At 37.3% G+C, this 21,789-nt stretch overlaps 1 protein-coding gene across 5 annotated transcripts in view; it reads right to left on the reverse strand.

The window, feature by feature from the left end:
- TNKS2 (tankyrase 2) overlaps positions 1 to 21,789 on the reverse strand; it is a 65,786-nt gene that overhangs the window by 34,963 nt on the left and 9,034 nt on the right. For 4 of the 5 annotated variants that reach the window (XM_032136912.2, XM_032136906.2, XM_032136898.2 and 1 more), the window contains exons 2-11: positions 17,877 to 18,101; positions 13,836 to 13,931; positions 11,966 to 12,002; positions 11,713 to 11,788; positions 11,241 to 11,335; positions 8,947 to 9,013; positions 4,149 to 4,335; positions 2,943 to 3,064; positions 324 to 415; positions 161 to 239 (exon numbers count right to left, since the gene is read on the reverse strand). In XM_032136912.2, the coding sequence (XP_031992803.1) occupies positions 161 to 239; positions 324 to 415; positions 2,943 to 3,064; positions 4,149 to 4,335; positions 8,947 to 9,013; positions 11,241 to 11,335; positions 11,713 to 11,788; positions 11,966 to 12,002; positions 13,836 to 13,931; positions 17,877 to 18,101 (1,076 nt within the window). The other variant, XM_058436211.1, reaches the window with a different exon arrangement.

Below are 21,789 nucleotides of genomic sequence, written 5' to 3' on the forward strand. Positions count from 1 at the left end.
TATAGAAAAGGTTACCTGCAGGACAATTCTTAAGCATAGATTATAAGGAAAAAAAAGTAATACTTATGAGAAAGTAAATAGTTTAGGAAGTCAGGCATTTCACCTGCTAAATAAAAAATAACTCATTGGATCACCAAAGATTACCAAAAAGGAAGTATACCTTTGCTTCATGTTTCACCACTACTTCAACAACATCATTATGAGCTTTCTCAGATGCCACGTGCAGAGGAGTCAAGAATCTTAAAGAGAAAAAGCCAGACAGTGAACATATTTTCCAAAAGACTAAAATCTCAATAATATTTAATCATTAAATGTATACTTACTCTTTAGTCTTTTCATTGATGTTTGCTCCTTTTCTTAGCAACAGTTCACATATTTGCTTTCTTTTGGGATATGGAGATGCAGCAGCACAATGCTAAATAATTTAAATTGCAGCATTAATCAAGGACTATACATAACTGGTTTTAAGAACATTCATGTTTCCAATCAAGAACAATCAAGTAGTTATTTAATCTTTTTGTTTTACTTTTGACGCAACTTTGCTCTTGACTTTTGATTGAATTGCAACAATTACCAAATTCTGACAGGACCTGAAAATCCTACCTATCAGGTAATATCTATTATTAAATATTCCAATCAAACTTTACAGTTGTCCTGTATCTTTGAAAAAGCTACCATTGCTGTGATGAAAACCTTAATGTGACCAATATCCTTTTCAAAACTGTTTTGAAGTAGCATTGTGTTTATGCAATATTTTAAAGGTTAAGAAAACACCCTTGCAAAGGTTGAAGTTTCTTTACATGAAGAAATAACAGATATAGCTGGGCGCAGTGGCTCACGCCTGTAATCCCAGCACTTTGGGAGGCCGAGGCAGGCGGGTCACCTGAGGTCAGGAGTTCAAGACCAGCCTGGCCAACATGGTGAAACCCCCCTCTACTAAAAATACAAAAATCAGCCAGTCGTGGTGGCACGTGCCTGTAATCCCAGCTTCTTGGGAGGCTGAGACAGGAAAATCACTTGAACCTGGGAGGTGGAGGGGGTTGCAGTGAGCTAAGATCATGCCACTACACTCTAGCCTGGGCAACAGAGCAAGTCTCTATCTCAAAAAAAAAAAAAAAAAAAAAAGGAAATAACAGAACACTCATCAGCTCTGGATTCTGTTTGGTAATAGCACCGATACAGCTGATAAGCTGAGCAGTATTTATATCTCTCTCAACTAGTTGCTTTGGCAGAATAAGGAGCATGCATTATCTCTTTGTAAAATCAGTGGTGGAAAATGATATAATCTGGAGTTTGAGGCTGCAGCATCTCTGTCTATGATGTATCCAGGAGGAAAGGAGACAGGAAGTAGAGATTTGCCAGTTATAAGCCTAAGCCTAATATCTGCACAATAGGTGTTCAATAATGTCTGAATGATACATGACTAAACCAATGTATATATGTTAAGTTAAAACCGAAACCTGAAAACCTATAGAATAAAAGTTCTGGGTAATTTTTCAGCTAAGTTGCTCTATACATCTAAAAATACAGTACACATGAAATTTGTTCTTTGATTTTAACCTGTTGTTAATCATAAAGCTTATCAGATCCTCATGACTTTGCTGCAGATCCATTCTTTGATGTTGCTGTCACCAAAATCGTTCCTTTACCCTAAATAAAACCAATTCTGATTGGAGAACATAGTTCCTTTGGTAGGTTAAGGGTAATCATCCCAGGACATCTATCATGAGAGCACAGAGACCGGACATGGTTTTTTAAAGACTTTTTTTTTTTTTTAATCACATCCATCTCAAATTACACCCTACTCCTCTGCACCACCATGGAGCAGGGCCTATAAATCTCTGGGAACCTGTAAGAAACTGCTACTGCACCATAACTACTCACCAACACAACTCCTAGTGTGTTTTAAGGTTAATTACAAAAACGAGTTGCTTAACAGTAGTTACGACCAGAATTTTCCATGTCAGTCTTTTCATGTTTCTTTGCACAGTTTTAATGCTGTTGTGGTTTTAATTTTGTACTAGCATTTCTTATTAGTCTATAGCTTTGCTATTTTTTAAATTTAGATGTTTCTTACAAGCAGTAAAAAGGTCCAAAACGCTTTATAGGTAGGTTTCTACATAAATTTCATAGTTTACATTATGACATAAGGAAGAAAACTTCTCATAAAAGGTATTAGGTAAGTAAGGCTACCATCAGTTAAATCTGCTTCTACACACATTAACTTACTTATCTTCTCTTACCCGAAGCACATTCTGCAACTCATACAACAGGATTTACTTTCTTCCTTTTAAATTTCTACCTTTAAGTTTTTTTCTACCTTTAAATTTTAAGGTAGCCCCTGATTTTACCATTCCCTCTCTTATCTTTTATCATGTATCCCTATTAGCTCCCATTCTTTTCTGTTTTTCCTTAGACTTCTCTACTCACATCTACTTTGTCATAGCTCCACAGTTATTATTACCTCTATCAGGGAAGTAACCTCTAAAATACTTTATTCACATTCTATATCTAATTTTGAAGAAGGAAGGGACTACACCAAGTGTTTTCATCTGGATGGTGGTATTTATTTTATTTTTCATTATTTTCATTGGGTTCCAAATTTTCTAACCTAAGCATTCATTTTTATAGCCCCTAAAAAGCATTCATTTTTATAGCCCCATATGTATCACTTATGATAATAAGAGCATTACATATAATATATGCCAGAATCTGAATAAATTTTTTTTTTCTGAAGATTCTCGAACTGATAATAGCATTGCCCTCTGCAGGGTGAGGTTGTCTATTTTTTGGCACTGTTTAAATTTTTAAAATATTTGTATAGGCAGTAATTTTTTAAAACTGCAGACTCAAAAAAATGCTAGTTCTAAAAGTAGGATATTATGATTAGTTTAGCATGTTCTTGGTTATTGTATTTTAAAAACTTAAATCTGAAACATTACCAATGCCGTTTCATGTGTTTGAGGATGCTTGAAATTCACCATTTCCAGAGAGAGATGTTTTTTGATTCGAGTAACATCAGCTTCTCGTGCAGCTTGCAGCAACGAGTGGCCTTTAAATTCATCTAGATGAAGAAAAAGCATTTACATCTATAACGAGATCAAATTGAAAAGGCTTATCTAAAAGACATCTAGTATTTTCCTTGAAATTATTTTCAAAATAATCTTCCAAAATAGCCAGATTGAGGCTCTAAAGATATTCTCCAAATTTAACCCCTGAAAACAGACAGTGGTATTCCAGTTCCCCAAAGCTATGGTGCAATTGTATAGACATATGGCCTCAAGAGTATACACAGGTTTAGCCCACGGCAGATTCATGGTCTGTTCTAATTCATAATTCTCTTTGGGATATCTGGAGTACTACAATATATTCCTAGACTGGAGAGGTTTTAGAATATTTCAAGCACAAAATTTTTCCCAGTAAAGAAATAGTGATCTCTACACTGACATCATAGCTGTAGCAGACAGTGTTGCTCATACCATCAGGGAACTGGAAACTAGACAAGTTGGATATTTGCAAAAGCCACCTATGATGATGAAAAAATAAAACAGGTTTTCCTTAAGGTTCTCTTTTACTCATCAGACTTATGGAACTACCAATCATTCTTTATTATTCCAGGATAATACAAATCTAATATAAGTTGCTTGTTTGTATGCACTAATACCATATCCAAACTAGATGGTTATTTCTCACTACATCTACTTCAGCTATAGACAGAAAACCAAAGACCTTGGCCCAGGTGCCAACGAATATCAGATGTTAAGATCTGGAGACTGTTTACAAAATGGCGATCTTATGAAGCTTTAACTTCACAAATTCATAAGCTTCATAGATTAAACAGAAAAGTCATATCAAAGATGAAAACAAATCAAATGCTTTCATTTCAAAGGCATACCATCTAATAAGTCTAATACAGTACATATAAAAAGCATATAACTTGACTTGAAAAAATTAATACAAACATATTTTCTTTTCATAGCATCTTAAGTAGAAACTTCCAAACTATTAAATATGCTAAACAACAGTGGATACCCATGGCTAAGAAAAATATTCTATTATTTAAACATTTCTAAAAACAAACAGGAAAGAAAAAATGTTCAGTTTATTGATATAATATCCTACCTGAACATTCATAATTTTATACTCACATGCTAATCTTTCTTTTAACTGTGGTGTGGGAGCCAAGTCTATAGCACTTTTATTGTGACAATTGAGCAGTGTTGGGTCTGCACCATAACTTAAGAGAAGAGAACATACTTCAACCCTGTTCTTAGAAGCTGCCTCATGAAGAGGAGTGAATTGCCACAAGTCCATTGCATTTACACAGGCACCATGCTGGAGAGCAAAAAGCATATATTTAATGTTCAATTTTTAAAAGAATTCAGAATTATTCATACTGTGTAATTTAACATCATTCATGCTAAAATAGGTTATGTTTCCAAAGTTCACTTTTTAAGCCAATTATTTCAGAATTAGTATACATTTTTCCCAATGGAAAAAACAGTAGCTGACTGCTAGCCCTACCAACAAGGGTCTACTTAACTTTTCTACTTTTAAGAACAGTTAAGAATGAAGCTTTAGATTTAACCTGCATCTTTTCCAAGAACGAATGCTCCTCTTGCGGTATAGCTGACATACAGTGAAACACACAACTTTGATGAATTCTGACAAATGTATATATCTGTGATACCATCATCCAAATCAAGATACAAGACACTTTCATTACCCCAGAATTTTTCCTCATGCTCCTTTTACAGACAATTCCTGCCCCCATTCTGGCCACATGTTAGATATATCTGTTCTTCAATTTCATAAAAATAGAAGAATATAAATTTCTAATGTATATACTTCTTTGTCTAGATTCTTTCATACATATAAGGTTGCTGAGATTCATTCATGTTGTTGCACAAGTAGTTCATTTTCATTGTTGAGGAGTATTTCACAGTATACATATATCATAATTTGCTTATTTATCATCCTGTTAATGGAGATTTGGACTGTTTCTAGTTGGCTGGTTGAGTATCTCTAATCTGAAAACCTGAAATGCAAAATACTCCAAAATCCAAAACTTTTGAATACCGACATGACGACACAAGTGGAAAATTCCACACCTAACCTTATGCACACAAACTTAATTCATGCACAAAATTTACTAAAAATGTTATATAAAATTATCTTCAGGCTATGTGTATAAGGTGTATATGAAACATAAGTGAATTTCATGTGTAGACTTGGGTTCCATCCTCAAGATTTCTCATTATTTAGTATATATGCAAATATTCTCAAATCCAAAAAAAATCTGAAATCTAAAACACTTCTGGTCCCAAGCATTTCAGATAATGGATACTCAACCTGTGTTACAGATCAGCTATCATACACATTTCTTTATGAACATATGCTGTCATGGTAGATATATGTTTAACTTTATTAGAAACTGTCAGAGTCTTCTAACGTGGCTATAGCACTTTATACAGCCACCAGCAACATTTGAGTTCCACTGCTACATGGCAATGTTTGAGTTCCAGTTGCTACATATCCTTGCTAACACTTCGTATTGTTAGGCTTTTTAATTTTAGCCATTTCCAAGTAGTGGAGTTGGCTAAGTATGGACCACTGAAGTCATACAAACCAATCAAACACAAATTTCCTTCTACAGCATTCAACTAAGGTAAACCAGCTTCTTAGTCTTTCAGTATTTTTGACAATGGGAAGCTAATTTGCAGCTAATATGGCTTTTTATAATCACTACAGAACTTCTGTTGTTAGAAAGTTTTCTTCTATATTAAGTTAAAATATGCACTTTTAACTTTCATCTATTTGCCTTTGGAGCAAAAGACATCATAAAGGACACTTATCTTTCATATCAGATGGTTTCCACTTATCGTGGTGGCCCTCAACTAAATATACTTTAGTTTAAAAAATTCATTAAAAACACTTGAGGCCAGGGGCAGTGGCTTATGCCTATAACTCCAGCACTTTGGGAGGCCGAGGTGGTTGGATCGCTTGAGCTTAGGAGTTCAAGACCAAACTGGGCAACATGGTGAAACCCTATCTCTACAAAAAATAAAAAAATTAACCATGTGTGGTGGCACCACGCCTGTAATTTCAGCTACTTGGGAGGCTGAGGTGGGAGGATCACCTGAGCCTGGGAAGGTCGTGGCTGCAATGAGCCATGATTGCGCCACTGCACTCCAGCCTGGGTGGCAGAGTGAGACCCTCTCCCCCCGACCAAAAAAAAAAACAAAAAAACCAAACCAAACCGAGAGCCTAAAATAATAGATTCCAGTGTGGTTTGGGTGTGCAGAGTACAGTGTATCCATGATTATATTTGCTTGCAATACTATTCTACTATTGGCACAAAATTATGACAGCTTTTTAAGCTGTCACATTATAATTTATACTTAAATTGAGTTAATGGGTCATTTAAAAACTCTGGATTATTGTTTAAACAAGAAGTAAACATCAAAGTATTTTCTCCTCTCCCATCTTGTTCTTGTGCGACTTATTTCGTGAACTTAAGTGTCCTTGCTGACCCCATTAATCTTACTGGCTTCACCCAAAGCTTACAGCCTGGTGAGATGGTTTTGAGCCTTGATTCTATCAACTTGAATATTTGTTATCCTTCCCAGCTTCATGTTAATCTGCAAACTGGATAAGCATTCCTTCTAATTTTTTATCAAGTCAACCATAAAAGTGTGCACCACAATAAAGATAAAGATAGAAACTTCAGGCCCCACTGGAGGTTCCAACATTCCCTTCCAAGCAAAGAAATATCAGTCAACACTCTGCACAGTTGTTCAATTAATTATGAATCTATCTGACATAATTTTTCCCTCCATTCTAGCCAGATCTGTCTACTTGCTTCCTAGTACTCAGAGACTATGAGGAAGAATGTTAAGAGAATTCCCTGTTATTCTTGTGCCTGTTAGAGCCAGACCTTCATTATTTGAACACTTTGTTCAGGGATCATGTCTTAGTGCCTTCCATGGCTAGCAAATGCCCTGGTCATGGAAAGCAGTCACTGGGTGTTTGCTGTTAAATGCCAGCTTCTGCTAGCCAAAATATTTAGGCAAGTGTTGCCAACTGACTCAGCACTGCTCAGAATCTGCATTCTCAATCCCTATCTACTTGCTTTCTCCTGACTTTGCTTAACTTTACTCTCCTGGTAACTACTTACACCCTCACATTAGCTAACCCCCTCTGTAGGTATGACCTCTAGTCAGCCTTTCATTCTTATTTAGTAAAACACTAGGTCTTAGGAAAATACCACTCAGTTGTCTTTAAGTCCAAGTGTAATCTGCTTGATGTTTCATTCTTATCACATAGCAACTTTCAAATGTTCTGCTGGAGTCAAGATTCAGTTTTACAAGAAGCAAAAGCATTACTGTTACAAATGTATAACAATACAGCCATATTATAAGTTTAATATGCTACTCAGAGTATCTAATTATTATTATAAAGTTGTTTCTATGGGAAAATGTATTTCATAAGACGCAGGCCCAAAAGGAACCAAAGAGGCACTGGAAACAAGTGTCCTCTTTCTCTTCCCATAACAGCTGCTGAGAGTGGGGAAAAGTGCTGAATGGGTGCAGGGTAACAGAAGTTAAAGGGTATAGGTAACATCCTGGGATCCACTTCCAAAGATAATATATATCTTCTACTCTCATCTAAAAGAGATCAAAATAGGAAGTTTCGGACTGGGCGTGGTGGCTCATGTCTGTAATCCTAGCACTTTGGGAGGCTGAGGCGGGCAGATCACTTGAGTTCTGGAGTTCAAGACCAGCCTGGTCAACATGGTGAAACTCTGTATCTACTAAAAATAGAAAATTAGCTGGGCATGGTGGCACATATCTGTAATCCCAGGTACTCGGGAGGCTGAGGCAGGAGAATCGCTTGAACCCAGGAGGTGGAGGCTACAGTGAGCTGAGATTGTGCCACTGCACTCCAGGCTGGGAGACAAAGCAAGACTCCGTCTCAAAAAAAAAAACCAAAAAACCAAAAAAACAACAAAAAGTTTCTTGCTAGTCTTGAGAATCTGTTTGTTAAACAGCTGTTAAGCATACTGGAAGAAGTGAACCTTACCAAATGGGCCTGCTCCAACTCAAAGTACAACTGGCAAATCTTGCTATTATATCTGGTGGTTTTAACAAAATATGATTCACTAAAAACTGCTTCTTAGAGTTTTGAAACTTCACCTTTAGCTATAAATTATGGAATCACTTTATCTGCTATTCTATGAGATTTTTTTTTTTTTTTGAGACAAGGTCTCACTCTTGCCCATGCTGGAGTGCAGTGGTGTGATCTTAGCTCACTGTAACCTCCATCTCCAGGGTTCAAACGATTCTCCTATCACAGCCTCCTGAGTAGACGGGATTTCAGATGATGTGTCACAAGATGATGTGTAGCAAGATGACAGTGCTACTTTATATTTAAAAACATATGGTATCCAGGCTGGGCATGGTGGCTCATGGCTGTAATCCCAGCACTTTGGGAGGCCGAGGCAGGTGGATCACTTGAGGTCAGAAGTTCAAGACCAGCCTGGCCAACATGGTGAAACCCCATCTCTAACAAAACTTAGCTGGGCGTGATGGCGCCTGTCTGAAATCCCATCTACTCAGGAGGCTGTGGCAGGAGAATCATTTGAACCCTGGAGGTGGAGGCTGCAGTGAGCCAAGATCGCACCACTGCACTCCAGCCTGGGCAAGAGTGAGACTTTGTCTCAAAAAAAAACAAAAAAAACAACAACAAAAAATATGGTATCTTAAAAATCTCAAAGCAGTCAAATGCTGAGCTATCAGTCACCTATATTTTATAATGCTTATAAATACTTCTATTTTTTTAAGCACTAAGAACACAGAAAATAAAAAGAAACCCAGATATACTAACGTATTTCAAGTTATTTTATATAACTCTAGAAAGTAATTAGGAGAGTACAAGAGCACTAACCTTGACCAAAAGTTCAGTTACTTCATAATGACCATAAGAACAGGCATTGTGTAATGGTACCAGATCACTACAATGAGAAAGGGGGAAAAAAACCTGTTTCAGTATAGATTTCTTAGGCCTACGGAAATTTATAAATTAAAATTTATTTAATTACTTACACTTAAATAGCAAATGGATTATGTGATGTTCTAATAAAAATGTTCAAAATTTAGTAACATCCATTTGAACCCTAAGTCCTAAGAATTTGAACTCCCAAGTCTCTTTCAAATCCATCTTCCTTTATACTTCACTGCTACTGCCACTGCCTTAGTTTGGGCCTGTTATTTCTCCCTTGCACTACTGAACTAGCTCCCACCCCACTTTATCCTCCAAGGTGAGGCAGATTTTTCTAAAAGGTAAGTCTGATGTAGTTACACCTTAACACTGTGCTTTCAAGAGATGGTTCCAACTTATTAACGTGGCACACACAATTATCTGGCTCCCTCTCTAGGCTTACCCTTCATACATACCCTCTATGTCTCTACACATACTGTTCCCTGGGTATAGATTTCCCTCTCTCCTTTGTTCTGGCTCATTTCTACATGTCTTTTCCAGACTTAGTTCAAATATTGGCTCATTTTTAAAACTTTTTTGAGATCTTTAATAAGTTGAAACCCAATTCTTCCATGATGGGAATGGAGGAAGAATTTTCTCTATGGGAAGATACAGTGAAACTTTAAAATCTTGACTTCTATCTTGAAGCTTTTCCTTCTCCTTTGGGATCACTCACTAATATGCTGCCATAGCCACCATCATGCCAAACTCGGGTAAGGGATGGTCACCTGTGGTTTAGTCTTTAGTTCTGTGAGTCTTCTCTTTAAAGGTTCATGGCTTTCCTTACTATTTTTGAATATATGATTCTTCACTTGACTGAGCACCAATTTTGTTCCTAACTACCTACTAGATGCTTTCACTATGTTCCTGTATCATCCCCTTAAACTAAGAGTTCTAGGCCAGGCGTGGTGGCTCATGCCTGTAATCTGAGCATTTTGGGAGGCCGAGCCAGGTAGATCACCTGAGGTCAGGAGTTTGAGCCTGGCCAACATGGCGAAACCTCGTCTCTACTAAAAACATGAAAATTAGCCAGGTGTGGTGGCTTGTGCTTGTAATCCCAGCTATTCAGGAGGCTGAGGCAGGAGAATCACTTGAACCCGGGAGGTGGAGGTTGCAATGAACCAAGATTGCACCACTGCACTCCAGCCTGGGCGACAGAGCAAGACTCCGTCTAAAATAAAATAAAATAAAATAAAAAATGCAACAAACAAACAAATAAAAAACTAAGAGTTCTAGAAGTCAACTCAACATTTTCCCCCCAAACAATTTTGCCTCCTGTATTTCATATGTGTATCACTGGATCTAACTCATTCAGAACTTGAAGTGTAGCTTTCCTTTTATTCCTTGCTCATCATATCCATTCAACAAATCTTATCCATTCTTACACTGCAATATCTCTTGCATCTATGCCTTCATTTTCATTTCTTCTGCCACCATTATTATGGATCCTGATTATGCTTAAACCTCTAGAATGCTCACTTTCCTAACTGCTGCTTTTGCTTCTAGTCTCCTCTCTCTCCAATTTAGCCAACACACTGCTTTCAAATGCACCTCCTAAAACTTCTTTTAGAATAATCATCCCCTTTGTTTCAGATCAGAGTGAAGTTTGAATTACTTAGGCCACATACCGAGAGTCCTCCAAAACCTGGTTCTTACCTATTTCTCTAATCCTAACCTTCATTTGTCTCCTGTGTGAATCATCTGCTCCAGCAAAGCTAGTCTAGTCACTGTTTTTTAAATGTGCTTTAATGTCTGCTTTAGCAGCCCCCACTTATCCCAATTGTCTTGCAGACTAATGTCCCGCAAACTCTGCTTTCTTGAATTGAGACTTGACTTTACAGTCCAGGTCAAGTCACACCTCATTCTGAGGGATTTCCCAACCACTCCAGTCAACCATCACTGAGAGTTCCCTCCTGGGAACTCCTGCAGTGCTATCCCTCTCTGTGACTCAACACTTTGGTAGAGACCTCATTGTATTCTTAGGTATCTTTTCATGCCCTCTGAAGTGTAATGTAAACCTTCTATGAGCTGTGGGCTTAAGGTTTTATAATTTCCTGCGCCCTCAGAGCAACCTGTACATTGTTAAAGCTCAATAGATATTAATGTTATTTAATAAAAAATATTATTTTTATAAGGTTACAAAGATTGTTTTAAGAAGAGGGTAACATTAAAAAAGTCCTTGTTTTTGTTCGAATGCTTACCCTTTATCTTTAGCGTGGACATCAGCTCCATGTTGCAGTAACAGCTGTACAATCTTTACTCTGTTATATCCTGCTGCCAAATGCAATGGAGTTGACTGAAATATTAATCAAATATATTAATGAAATTCAAATAATGGTTGAATAGAATGTGAGAGAGAAAAAACCCAAATATAAAACCAGAAAATCCAATTATAACTTCATTATCTAAGTAGTTATCAATTTGGTTTTACAAAATACAACATACATATTGAAGGCATAGTATACAAGTTTATAAATTCACTATTGCATATAGGAAGCAAATAACTGTTTATCATCAATAAAGTTTTACTAGGCTTAAGAATTTGAAATACTGAAAATACTGAAACACTTAAAACATCAGCACTCTCTTCAAATATATTTCAATTTATCATAAGATAAACACATCTTTATGTTACCAGGAGATAAGCACAAACTCAGTTGCAAAAGGAAGTACCTTTCTGCCATCACTTGCGTGGCAGTTGACATTTAATGGTGTGAGTAGAGCCATCATTTTTTCTTCATTGCCACTCCTAGAATACAAAAAAAGTATTAGTAATTTGCATTGTTCATCAGATCTTTCTCAAGATAAGTACTGTAACCATTAAAAAAAAAATTCTTTTTAAAGTTTGCTTACTGTAAAAAAAAAAAAGAAAGAAAAAGTTAATGGTGAAGTATTCCTGTCACATATTTATAACATTAGTACGCACCTGGCACTTTCTAAAAGTTCATCTTTCTTATATTCACCTGTGAATTAGAAAAAAAAAAGTATAGAAATTAAAAAGAAAAATTAATGAGTTTTATGCAAAAAGATGCCCAATAAATTATAAAGTAGATAAATTTGGAAATAAATTTCCAATAAATGGAAAATAGTTCATTAACAGAATATTGTGTAGTTTAAAAACATTTGCATGAAGAGCAAACATGAAATACCTTTGCTATGGGATTAAAAAAATGATTGTTTTATATAATGAAAGGCAACCTCAACTATATAAAAACAATATGCTCAGGAAAAGGAAAGCCCAAAAGAAAATATACCAAAATATTAACAAAGTTTATCTTGGGTCATAGGTTATTGGTGACCTTTTCCTTTTTCCCTTCAAATTTCCTAAAATGAGTATGTTATTTTTATAACAGAGAAACAAAATGTACCTGCAACTTTGTTCCAAACCTAAAAATGTCCGAGTGTATTGGCTCATGTCTGTAATCCCAGCACTTTGGGAGGCTGAGGTGGGCGGATCGCTTGAGTCCAAGAGTTAGAGACTAGCCTGGGAAACATGGTGAAACCCTCTCTCTACAAAAAATACAAAAATTGGCTGGGTGTGGTGAGGCACGCCTGCAATCCCAGCTACTGGGGAGACTGAGGTTGGAGGATCACCTGAGCCTAGATAAGCTGAGGCTGCAGTAAGCTGTGACTGTGACACTATACTCCAGCCTGGGCAACAGTGAGACCTTGATACACACACACGCACACACACACACCCCCCAAAAGCAAACCCCTAAACAAAACAAACAAAACTCAATATACCAACATTATAGAAATGACAAAAGAATCTATAGCATCACTGATTAAACATAATCATTAACATCTTTATGAACCTAGATTTTTCAACACTAATATGATGCTTATTTAATGCTACTTTAAATGTATACAAATATAAAAAAGGATTAACTATGAACTTTTTATTTCTTTTCTTTATTAAAGGCTTTAACAGTACACACTTCTAGAAGTCTTTTCACGAAGAAGTCTTCTCATGAAGAAGTCTAAATTTTCTCAGCAATGGTAGAAGAAATATCACAAAATCCAGGCACAAAGCTCACAGCAAAGCCCCTTAGGCTCTTGACTTTAGATTAGGTGTGATTCTAGTCATCACAAGGTAGGTAAGAATCTGGTAAACAATATGGCTGAGTTGCTAAGAGGAAAGCACACTGACAAGGCAGATAATATGTGAAGTAGATACAACTCAGGAAATCTTGTCAATCTAAACTATAGCCTTATGCATAGCAATAGGTTCCAAGGACATAAATATGTTACAGCAGAGTACAAGTAGCATTTGCTTCATGGTACTGAAATGAGTGTGCCTAGAATCCTCTTCTGAAAAGCTAACGGAATGGCTAGTGCTTTTTGAAAGGAATTCCATCAAAAATTATTAAAATACATAAAAAAAATAGTACAGCTTGAATATCCCTTATCTGAAATGCTTAAGACCAGAAGTGTTTTGAAGTTTGGGTTAGAAATACTCAACCTGTATGTAAAGGGCAGGCATAAGTTATCTGAAAAACTCAGGGGTATTTAAAAAATATCCTGAATATACTACAGCAACATACAATTATCTATCACCCTCACCCCCAATAAGGCAACAATGACATACTTAAACATCAATTAGAAAATAAAAAGAAAGCTTTATTTTTCTTCAAGGAGAATCAAATGTCAGCTATCTAGATGTAGAAAAGGATAGCTACTGAACTGACACTATTTTAAAAATCTAGCTGAGGTCATTAATCACAGGAGGTAAATTTCCTACCTGGCAAGCTTGTTCTTTACAGGCTTCCTGGAATAACCAGAGTATACAGACTTACCAGTAAGCACTGCTTTGGCAGATGGATCTGCTAAATCCAATGCTGTCCTTCCATCTGTATTTCGGATGGTTGGCTCAGCTCCATGCTGTAACAGCACTGCAAAATAGCAACACTATTTTGAAGTTCAATGGTAATCTTAACAACTTGATTTTAGTAAATCATTTTCTCAAGAATTCTGGTCCAGCAAAGTCTCAAAGTTGTTTAAAGACCTTTCATATCTTGTCAGAATGGAAATGTTACATTTTAGATATAAAAATAATACATAAAGTATTCTATTACTTAATGCATTAAAGACACATTAAATAAGTTCCCCCTCAGTTCAGTGTAGTTTTTCCTTTGCTATTTATATAGCTGGCGACAAGTGACTAAGGATAGATAAGAGTGTGTAAGAGAAAAGGCAAGTGTGCTTGAAAGCTTGTTTTCTCATTCCAAAAGAACACTGCTTATGCTAGAAAGACTGTTCATCATGACAGAAATAAAATGTCTAAAGCTATAGATAGCCTGGGAACAGAGATCTGTAGGATTTTTAAGAAAAAAAAAAAAAAAAAAAAAAAAAAAAAAAGAAAATCACACAGGTAAATTCTTTTTTAAAAAACACAAACAAAAAACTGAATAGCTTCCTTATGCTTTCAATAAATTCTGTAAGGTCGTCAGTCATTATCTTTCTATCCTTCAGGAAAGCTGAATAATTAACAGGAGGCTGCTTGTATTTGTCCACTATTGATCCCATAATACAATGTGCTTGTAAGGTGCAAGGTAAACAGTCTAAGGAGTGGAGTAGGTACATTGAAACCAAGGTGCAAATTACTCCTTACAAGGACAATTTTTCTTTGGAAAAATCTTAACTGAGGGACATATAAATAAGGGTTGCTAGCTGAGTAGTTAGCTTTTTGAGGTTAATTACACTGAATTTTAAGTTAAAATCCAAATACCCTTAGTAGGGTTAACCTACCCCAAATCAAAACTACTACATTATAATTCAAGGCACATAAAAAGGGAAGTCTTGGCTGGGTGTGGTGGCTCACGCCTGTAATCTCAGTACTTTGGGAGGCCGAGGTGGGCAGATCAGGAGGTCAGGAGATTGAGACCATCCTGGCTAACATGGTGAAACCCCGTCTCTACTAAAAATACAAAAAACTAGCTGGGCATGGTGGCGGGTGCCTATAGTCCTAGCTACTCGGGAGGCTGAGGCAGGAGAATGGCCTGAACCCGGGAGGCGGAGCTTGAGGTGAGCAGAGATCACGTCACTGCACTCCAGCCTGGGTGACAGAGCAAGACTCCATCTCAAAAAAAAAAAAAAGAGAAGTCTTGTGTTTTGCTCTGTACCGTATTATTATTTGTATTATTATGAAGCTATTCCAGTATACTCTCTAAATAAGGAGCTGGAGGAAGACAGGCAAATATGTGCAGAAAGGAAGCTCAGCTCCTGTTCTTTGATAGGGTGAATTTCCATTCTGCTCTACTCCTATATATACCAGTGCTGTTCAACAGAAATAAAATGTGAGCCACATACATAATTTAACATTTTCTAGTAACTACATTAAAAAAAGAAACAGTTCAAATTAATTTGAACACATTTCACCTAATACATCCAAAACATTCAATATTTACATTTATATTATAATCAATATAAAATTAGATATTTTACATTTTTTTTTGTACTGAGTCTCTGAAACGTGGTATGCTTTTTCCCCTTAGAGTACCTCTCAATTCAGACATTGCAAGCCCTTAGCTACCATATTGGATAATGCAGATTATAACTATATTTGGAAAACTCTACATTATTAAAACTAATTAATTATATGTCTAAGATTCTGAGGTACCAGAGTTGGGTTATGTGGTAAAAATGATGTATTTGAATGTAGGGTAGGAACAATTTAAGATAACATACAGAAAAGGAGAATTGGGCAGAGGTAACTAGGAAATCCATTTCACATCTTTATAAATGACCTAATTTAAACTAAGTTGGTGAAGTTGACATAAATAGTGTTTTGGGATGCTGGGGACCATGAGGTCCAAATTAAGTCTAGCATAGAACACCTGGACTTTTTCTAGTGCACTGAACTGGCTTTCTATCTGTTAAGGATTTCAACTGTCCCTGTTTTATTTACATCAGGAAATAATGGAGTTAAGGTGGCAATGAGTCCAAAATCCTTGAATCTGTTTGTCTCACAAAAGTAAATACCAGGTTATACGAATTCTCAAAAAGTCTTCTCACATACTGTGTATTTTTCTTACTTATCCTGCTATTTCTATTCTCCTACAACCCTATAATTCAGTAGCATCATTTCTCACCTGGGTTACTTTACAGTTTCCTAACTGGTATCCTTGATGCCATCCATCCTACCCAGTCCCCTACCAGATTATTCTTTATAAAATACAGTCATGTGTCACTTAATGACAGGGATATATTCTGAGAAATGCATTGGTAGGTGAGTCCATCATTGTGCCAACACCAGAGTATGCTTACACAAACCTAGCTGGTACAGTCTACCAAACACCTAGGCTACATGGTATAGCTTACTCCTCCTAGGCTACAAACCTGAACAGCATGTTACTGTACTGAATACTGCAGGCAACTGTAATACAATGGTAAGTATATCTGTAACTAAATATGTCTAAATATAGTATAAAAGATAAGAAATGGTATATCTGTATAGGACATTTACCATGAATGGAGCTTGCAGGGCTGGAAGTTGCCCTGAGTGAGTCAGTGAGTGAGTGATGAGTGAATGTGAAGGCCTAGGATGTTATAATACATTACTGTAGACTCTACATAAACACTGTACACTTAGCTATGTAAGTTTATTTTTTAAAATATTTTTCTTTCTTCAATAATTAGCTTACTGTAACCTTTTCACATTACAGATTTTTAAATTTTTAAAAACTTTGACTTTTGTAATAACAGCTTAAAACACAAACACTATGTACAGCTATATAAAAATATTTTATGTCTTTATAAGCTTTTCTCTATTCAAAAAAATTTTTTTACGACTTTTCTGTTAAAAACTAAGATACAGACGCACATATTAGCTAGGCCTACATAGGCTCAAGATCATCAATATTACTGTCTTCCACCTCCACATCTTGGCCCACTGGAAGGTCTTTGAGGCAATAACATACAGGGAGCTGTCATCTTCTATAATAATGCCTTCTTCTGGAACACGTCCTAAAGGACCTGTCTGAGGCTGTTTTACAGTTAACTTTTTTTTTAAATTGCCGAGTATACTCTAAAATCACAATAAAAAGTACAGTAAATATATAAACCAGTAACAAAGTTGGTTATTATCAAGTATTATGTAGTATACAGAATTTTTATTTGCTATACCTTTATATGACTGGCAGTGCACCAGGTTTGTTAACCCAGCATCACCATAAAAACCTGAGTAATGCTCTGTGCTATGAAGTTAGGACTGCTACGAAGTCAGTAGGTGACAGGAATTTTTCAGCTCCATTATAATCTTATGGGACCACTCTTATGTATGTCATCCATTTTGAAATGGAGTTACGTGGAGCATGACTGCATACTATGTACTCTTATCAGTGTTCCCTTCCTCAAAAAATATTCAATACTCCACACTGCCTGCACATACTAATATCAAGCTCCTTAACCCGGTATTTAAAGCTTTTTATAAAGAAATCCCCACCTACCTTTTTAACCCTTTCCCCACTGGAAAGACTTTCCCTTTCCCACGGAAAGACTCCAGGAAGTAGGGCCTTGACTTGATCCTGCCAAGTCACTGTGCTCATTATCCTCTTAACACTTTCTGTTCCCTTCCACCATGCCTTTATCTGGCTCTTTGTGTATTTTATCTCCCAAGAGAATGCAAGTATAATAGGCACTTTGTAGTCCATTCTCCAAAGAAATTTAAGGCTCAGTACTACACACAAAAAGACACTCAGTAAATAGTAGATTAAATCATGGGATGTTCTTAAATATTTAAATTCAGCTTGACATAATTTGATGATATGAACAGATTAATTCAGTTCAGATTCAGAATAGTTACAACATTAGTAAAAGTCAGAAAAGTAAAGTCTTACCAATGCAAACATCAATCTTTCCTTTAATTGCAGCTTCATGGAGAGGAGTGTAATTCCAATTATCTCGAGCATTGGGGTCTGCACCATGTCGCAAAAGGAGATTGACTACTTCAGCATGACCAAAAGAGCATGCATTATGAAGAGGAATAAGGCCCCCATCATCACGTGCTTGCACATTTGCACCATTCTGAAGCAAATATTCAACTACGTCTTTCCGCCCAAAACCTAGATGAAAACAAATTGTCTACATGTAAGTGCAACAAGGAAAAGATATCAAATTAGGTAAGTGCCATCCATACTAAAATGTTTCAGGTTGAAAATTAATAACAGACTCAACAATTCAAGAACTAATTAATGGAAAGGTGATCAGAAATATATCAATAACTAACCTTAATGATAAAGCCAGAGGGACTCTCCACTAAGCAGTAGTGGTACCTAAGTAGCGCCTTGGGTGGTACTACTACTACTAATCCCAAAGAAAGAATACAAAATAAGTGACTGAAAGCTCAAAGTTCAAACGTTTCTCACTCTACAATAGAGTTCTGCATATTTAGTATGTATACATTTTCAGATGTTCAAAGTATAAAACTTAAATATGTAAATCACAACCTTATGATACAGTGACAAAACTCTTGCTAGAATTCCTTTCCCACATCTATCTCACAGAATACTTCTGCCAAACTGGAGGACTATGAGAAGCAACAAAAAAAGACGTGCTTACAGCTAATATTTGTCTATGTAGTGAGACACAGAGAGATAACCCCAGGCAAAAGTATGAAATCCAGTGTCTTCAAAGGAGTCCCTACTTTGCCACTTGCAAAATGCATATATAACTTCTTTCCATGTAGGAGGCCTCCTTTAGGTACCAACATTCCACAGTTCTGCTTAACTGCCCCCAAATCAAATAAAACAAAAAAAGTCTGGTAATTTATTTATACTGGTTCACAGATCTAGTACCAATGAGTTTCAATCTCTTATCATTCCCATATATTACTACTTAAAACCTTTTTACACCTAGTTGTGAAATGACAAGGCTTTCAGGCATATGTTAAAGCAGATGGAGTGGTCTATAATGTGTTTGGGTAGAGAGAAAGGAACTGCTCACTCTTCTGAAATTTCTCCATTCTATTTTTTTTTTTTTTTTTTTTGAGACGGAGTCTCGCTCTGTCGCCCAGGCTGGAGTGTGGTGGCGCGATCTTGGCTCACTGCAAGCTCCGCCTCCCGGGTTCATGCCATTCTCCTGCCTCAGCCTCCCGAGTAGCTGGGACTACAGGCACCTGCCACCACGCCCGGCTAATTTTTTGTATTTTTTAGTAGAGATGGGGTTTCACCATGTTAGCCAGGACGGTCTCGATCTCCTGACCTCATGATCCGCCTGCCTTGGTATCCCAAACTGCTGGGATTATAGGTGTGAGCCACTGCACCCGGCCCTCCATTCTATTCTTAAAACCACCAAGTCTGACTGTAGTTCTTCCAAGATGACCAGCAATGAGAACAGATAGGAAAGTAATGGTACAGTCTTTCTAAGGTCGATGCCTGGTTGCAGCTGATGGAAGAGCTAAAGATAGTTGAAAAGATTAACTATTTTTGTTTTGTTTTAACATTGTTGGGCTCTGTGGTCACAAAGATGAGTACCTTTATATCTTTGATTCTTCCTCCTCTCAAAGAGCTCATAATTTAAGATATGAAGATTTTAAATTTCAATACAATATAATTGCTATGTATATATAAAGTGCTACTAGAGCTCAAAGAAGGGAACTCCTAAACTAGGGGAAAGCAGAGAATGGAAGGAAAAGACTTGCCCAAGGCAATTCCAGTGATGACATCTGAGCTGAAAGCATACAGAAAAATAAGGGATGATTAGGAAAATGAGGAGAGAGAGGTGAGGGAAAGGAGATGAGCAAGGAAGGGTACTGCAGTCCAGACAGAAGAAACAAAATGTACACAGACATGGAGGTATGAAAGAATAAATGCTTGGGCTGGGCGCAGTGGCTCACGCCAGTAATCCCAGCACTTTGGGAGGCCCAGGTGGGCAGATCACGAGGTCAGGAGTTTGAGACCAGCCTGGCCAGCATGGTGAAACCCAGTCTCTACTAAAAATACAAAAAATTAGCTGGGCGTGGTGGCACGTGCCTGTAATCCCAGCTACATGGGAAGCTGAGGCAGAATTGCTTGAACCCAGCAGGTGTAGGTTGTAGTGAGCCGAGATCACGTCACTGCACTCCAGCCTGGGTGACAGAGAGAGACTCCATCTCAAAAAAAAAAAAAAAGAAAGAAAGAAAGAAAAGAAAAGAAAAGAACAAACAAATGCTCCATAACGACCAGGACACAGAATGCCAAAGTGGGCAGATGCTAGATCAGGAGTATGTCAGTCTGGCCGGGCGTGGTGGCTCACGCCTGTAATCCTAGCACTTTGGGAGGCCAAGGCGGGTGGATCATGAGGTCAGGAGATTGAGACCATCCTGGCTAACATGGTGAAACTCTGTCTCTACTAAAAATACAAAAAAAAAAAAAAAAAAAAAAAAAATTAGCCAGGCTTTGTGGCAGGCGCCTGTAGTCCCAGCTACTTGGGTGGTTGAGGCAGGAGAATGGCATGAACCCGGGAGGCGGAGCTTGCAGTGAGCCGAGACCGGGCCACTGCACTCCAGCCTGGGAGACAGAGTGAGACTCCGTCTCAAAAAAACAAAACAAAACAACAACAACGAAAAGAGGCTAAGGTAGCACCTGGCCTTTGTCCCACAAATTAGTGTTTTTCAAACTGTTTTCAGATAGCAGGGTTTTTGTTTTGTTTTGTTTCGTTTTTTGAGACAGAGTCTCACTCTGTCACCCAGGCTGGAGTGCAATGGCGTGATCTCGGCTCACTGCAACCTCTGCCTCCCAGGCTTAAGCGATTCTTCTGCCTTAGCTTCCTGAGTAGCTGGGACTACAGGTGTGCGCCACCATGCCTGGCTAATTTTTTTGTATTTTTAGTAGACATGGGGTATTGCCATGTTGGCCAGGCTGGTCTCGAACTTCTGACCTCAAGTAATCCTCAGCCTCCCAAAGTGCGGGGATTACAGGCACGAGCCACCGCACCGGGCCCAGACAGATTTCAATTAGATCTTATTTAAGATTATGATAAGTGCAGGTCATGTTTACTGCTAAATACCCAATGCCTAGTACATAGTTGGCATTCACAGAATTGCAAATTAATTGAATAAAATAAAAACTATTCTGGTTGAATCCTCCTTCTTCCCCTCACAAAGACCCCAAAGAAAATATTCCTGTATCCCTGAGCACCTCTTAGAAACAGTTTGAAAAATACTGCTACAACACATCATTAGTCACAGAATGATGTGTTTAGGGCAGTGACTATTTGCCCTTTTTTTTTAAAAGAAAGATCACCTTGGCAATTGTGTGAATAAACGAATCAAATGCAGAGATAGGCAGTAGACAGGTCCTTAAGGTTTTAGAATGCTATGTGCCATAGTCTAGGTGACAGATGATAAGGGCTAAGATTAAGACTGATTTGGTTAGGACAGTATACCCACTGGTTCATGTGAACACCCTAGGTAATATTCACATGGCTGGTGAAGCCTTCCTCCCACCCCTATTCCAGGCTTCCCAGTTCCCTTCCTTCTGGTTACCACTTTTTTTCACATACCTTGAAGTTATTTTATATACATGCAAGCAAACATCTGCTAATATGTATCTTTAAAGATAGTGTTCACATCTTCCTTTCTTAAAAATCATCTATTATTAATAATATCCTAGAAATCACCTCCTATCAGTGTTGTATATATTTTCTTAATTGGGAGTATCAAAATGTAACTAGTTCCATTCTCATACATAGTTAGGTTGTTTCCAGTCTTACTACTATACACACTACTGCCAAGGTTTTTGGCCTCCGTAATGGAAGAGTGAAGTTGCCATC

Source organism: Hylobates moloch, unplaced genomic scaffold, assembly GCF_009828535.3.
Source record: "Hylobates moloch isolate HMO894 unplaced genomic scaffold, HMol_V3 SCAFFOLD_3, whole genome shotgun sequence".
NCBI classification, from domain to species: domain Eukaryota; kingdom Metazoa; phylum Chordata; class Mammalia; order Primates; family Hylobatidae; genus Hylobates; species Hylobates moloch.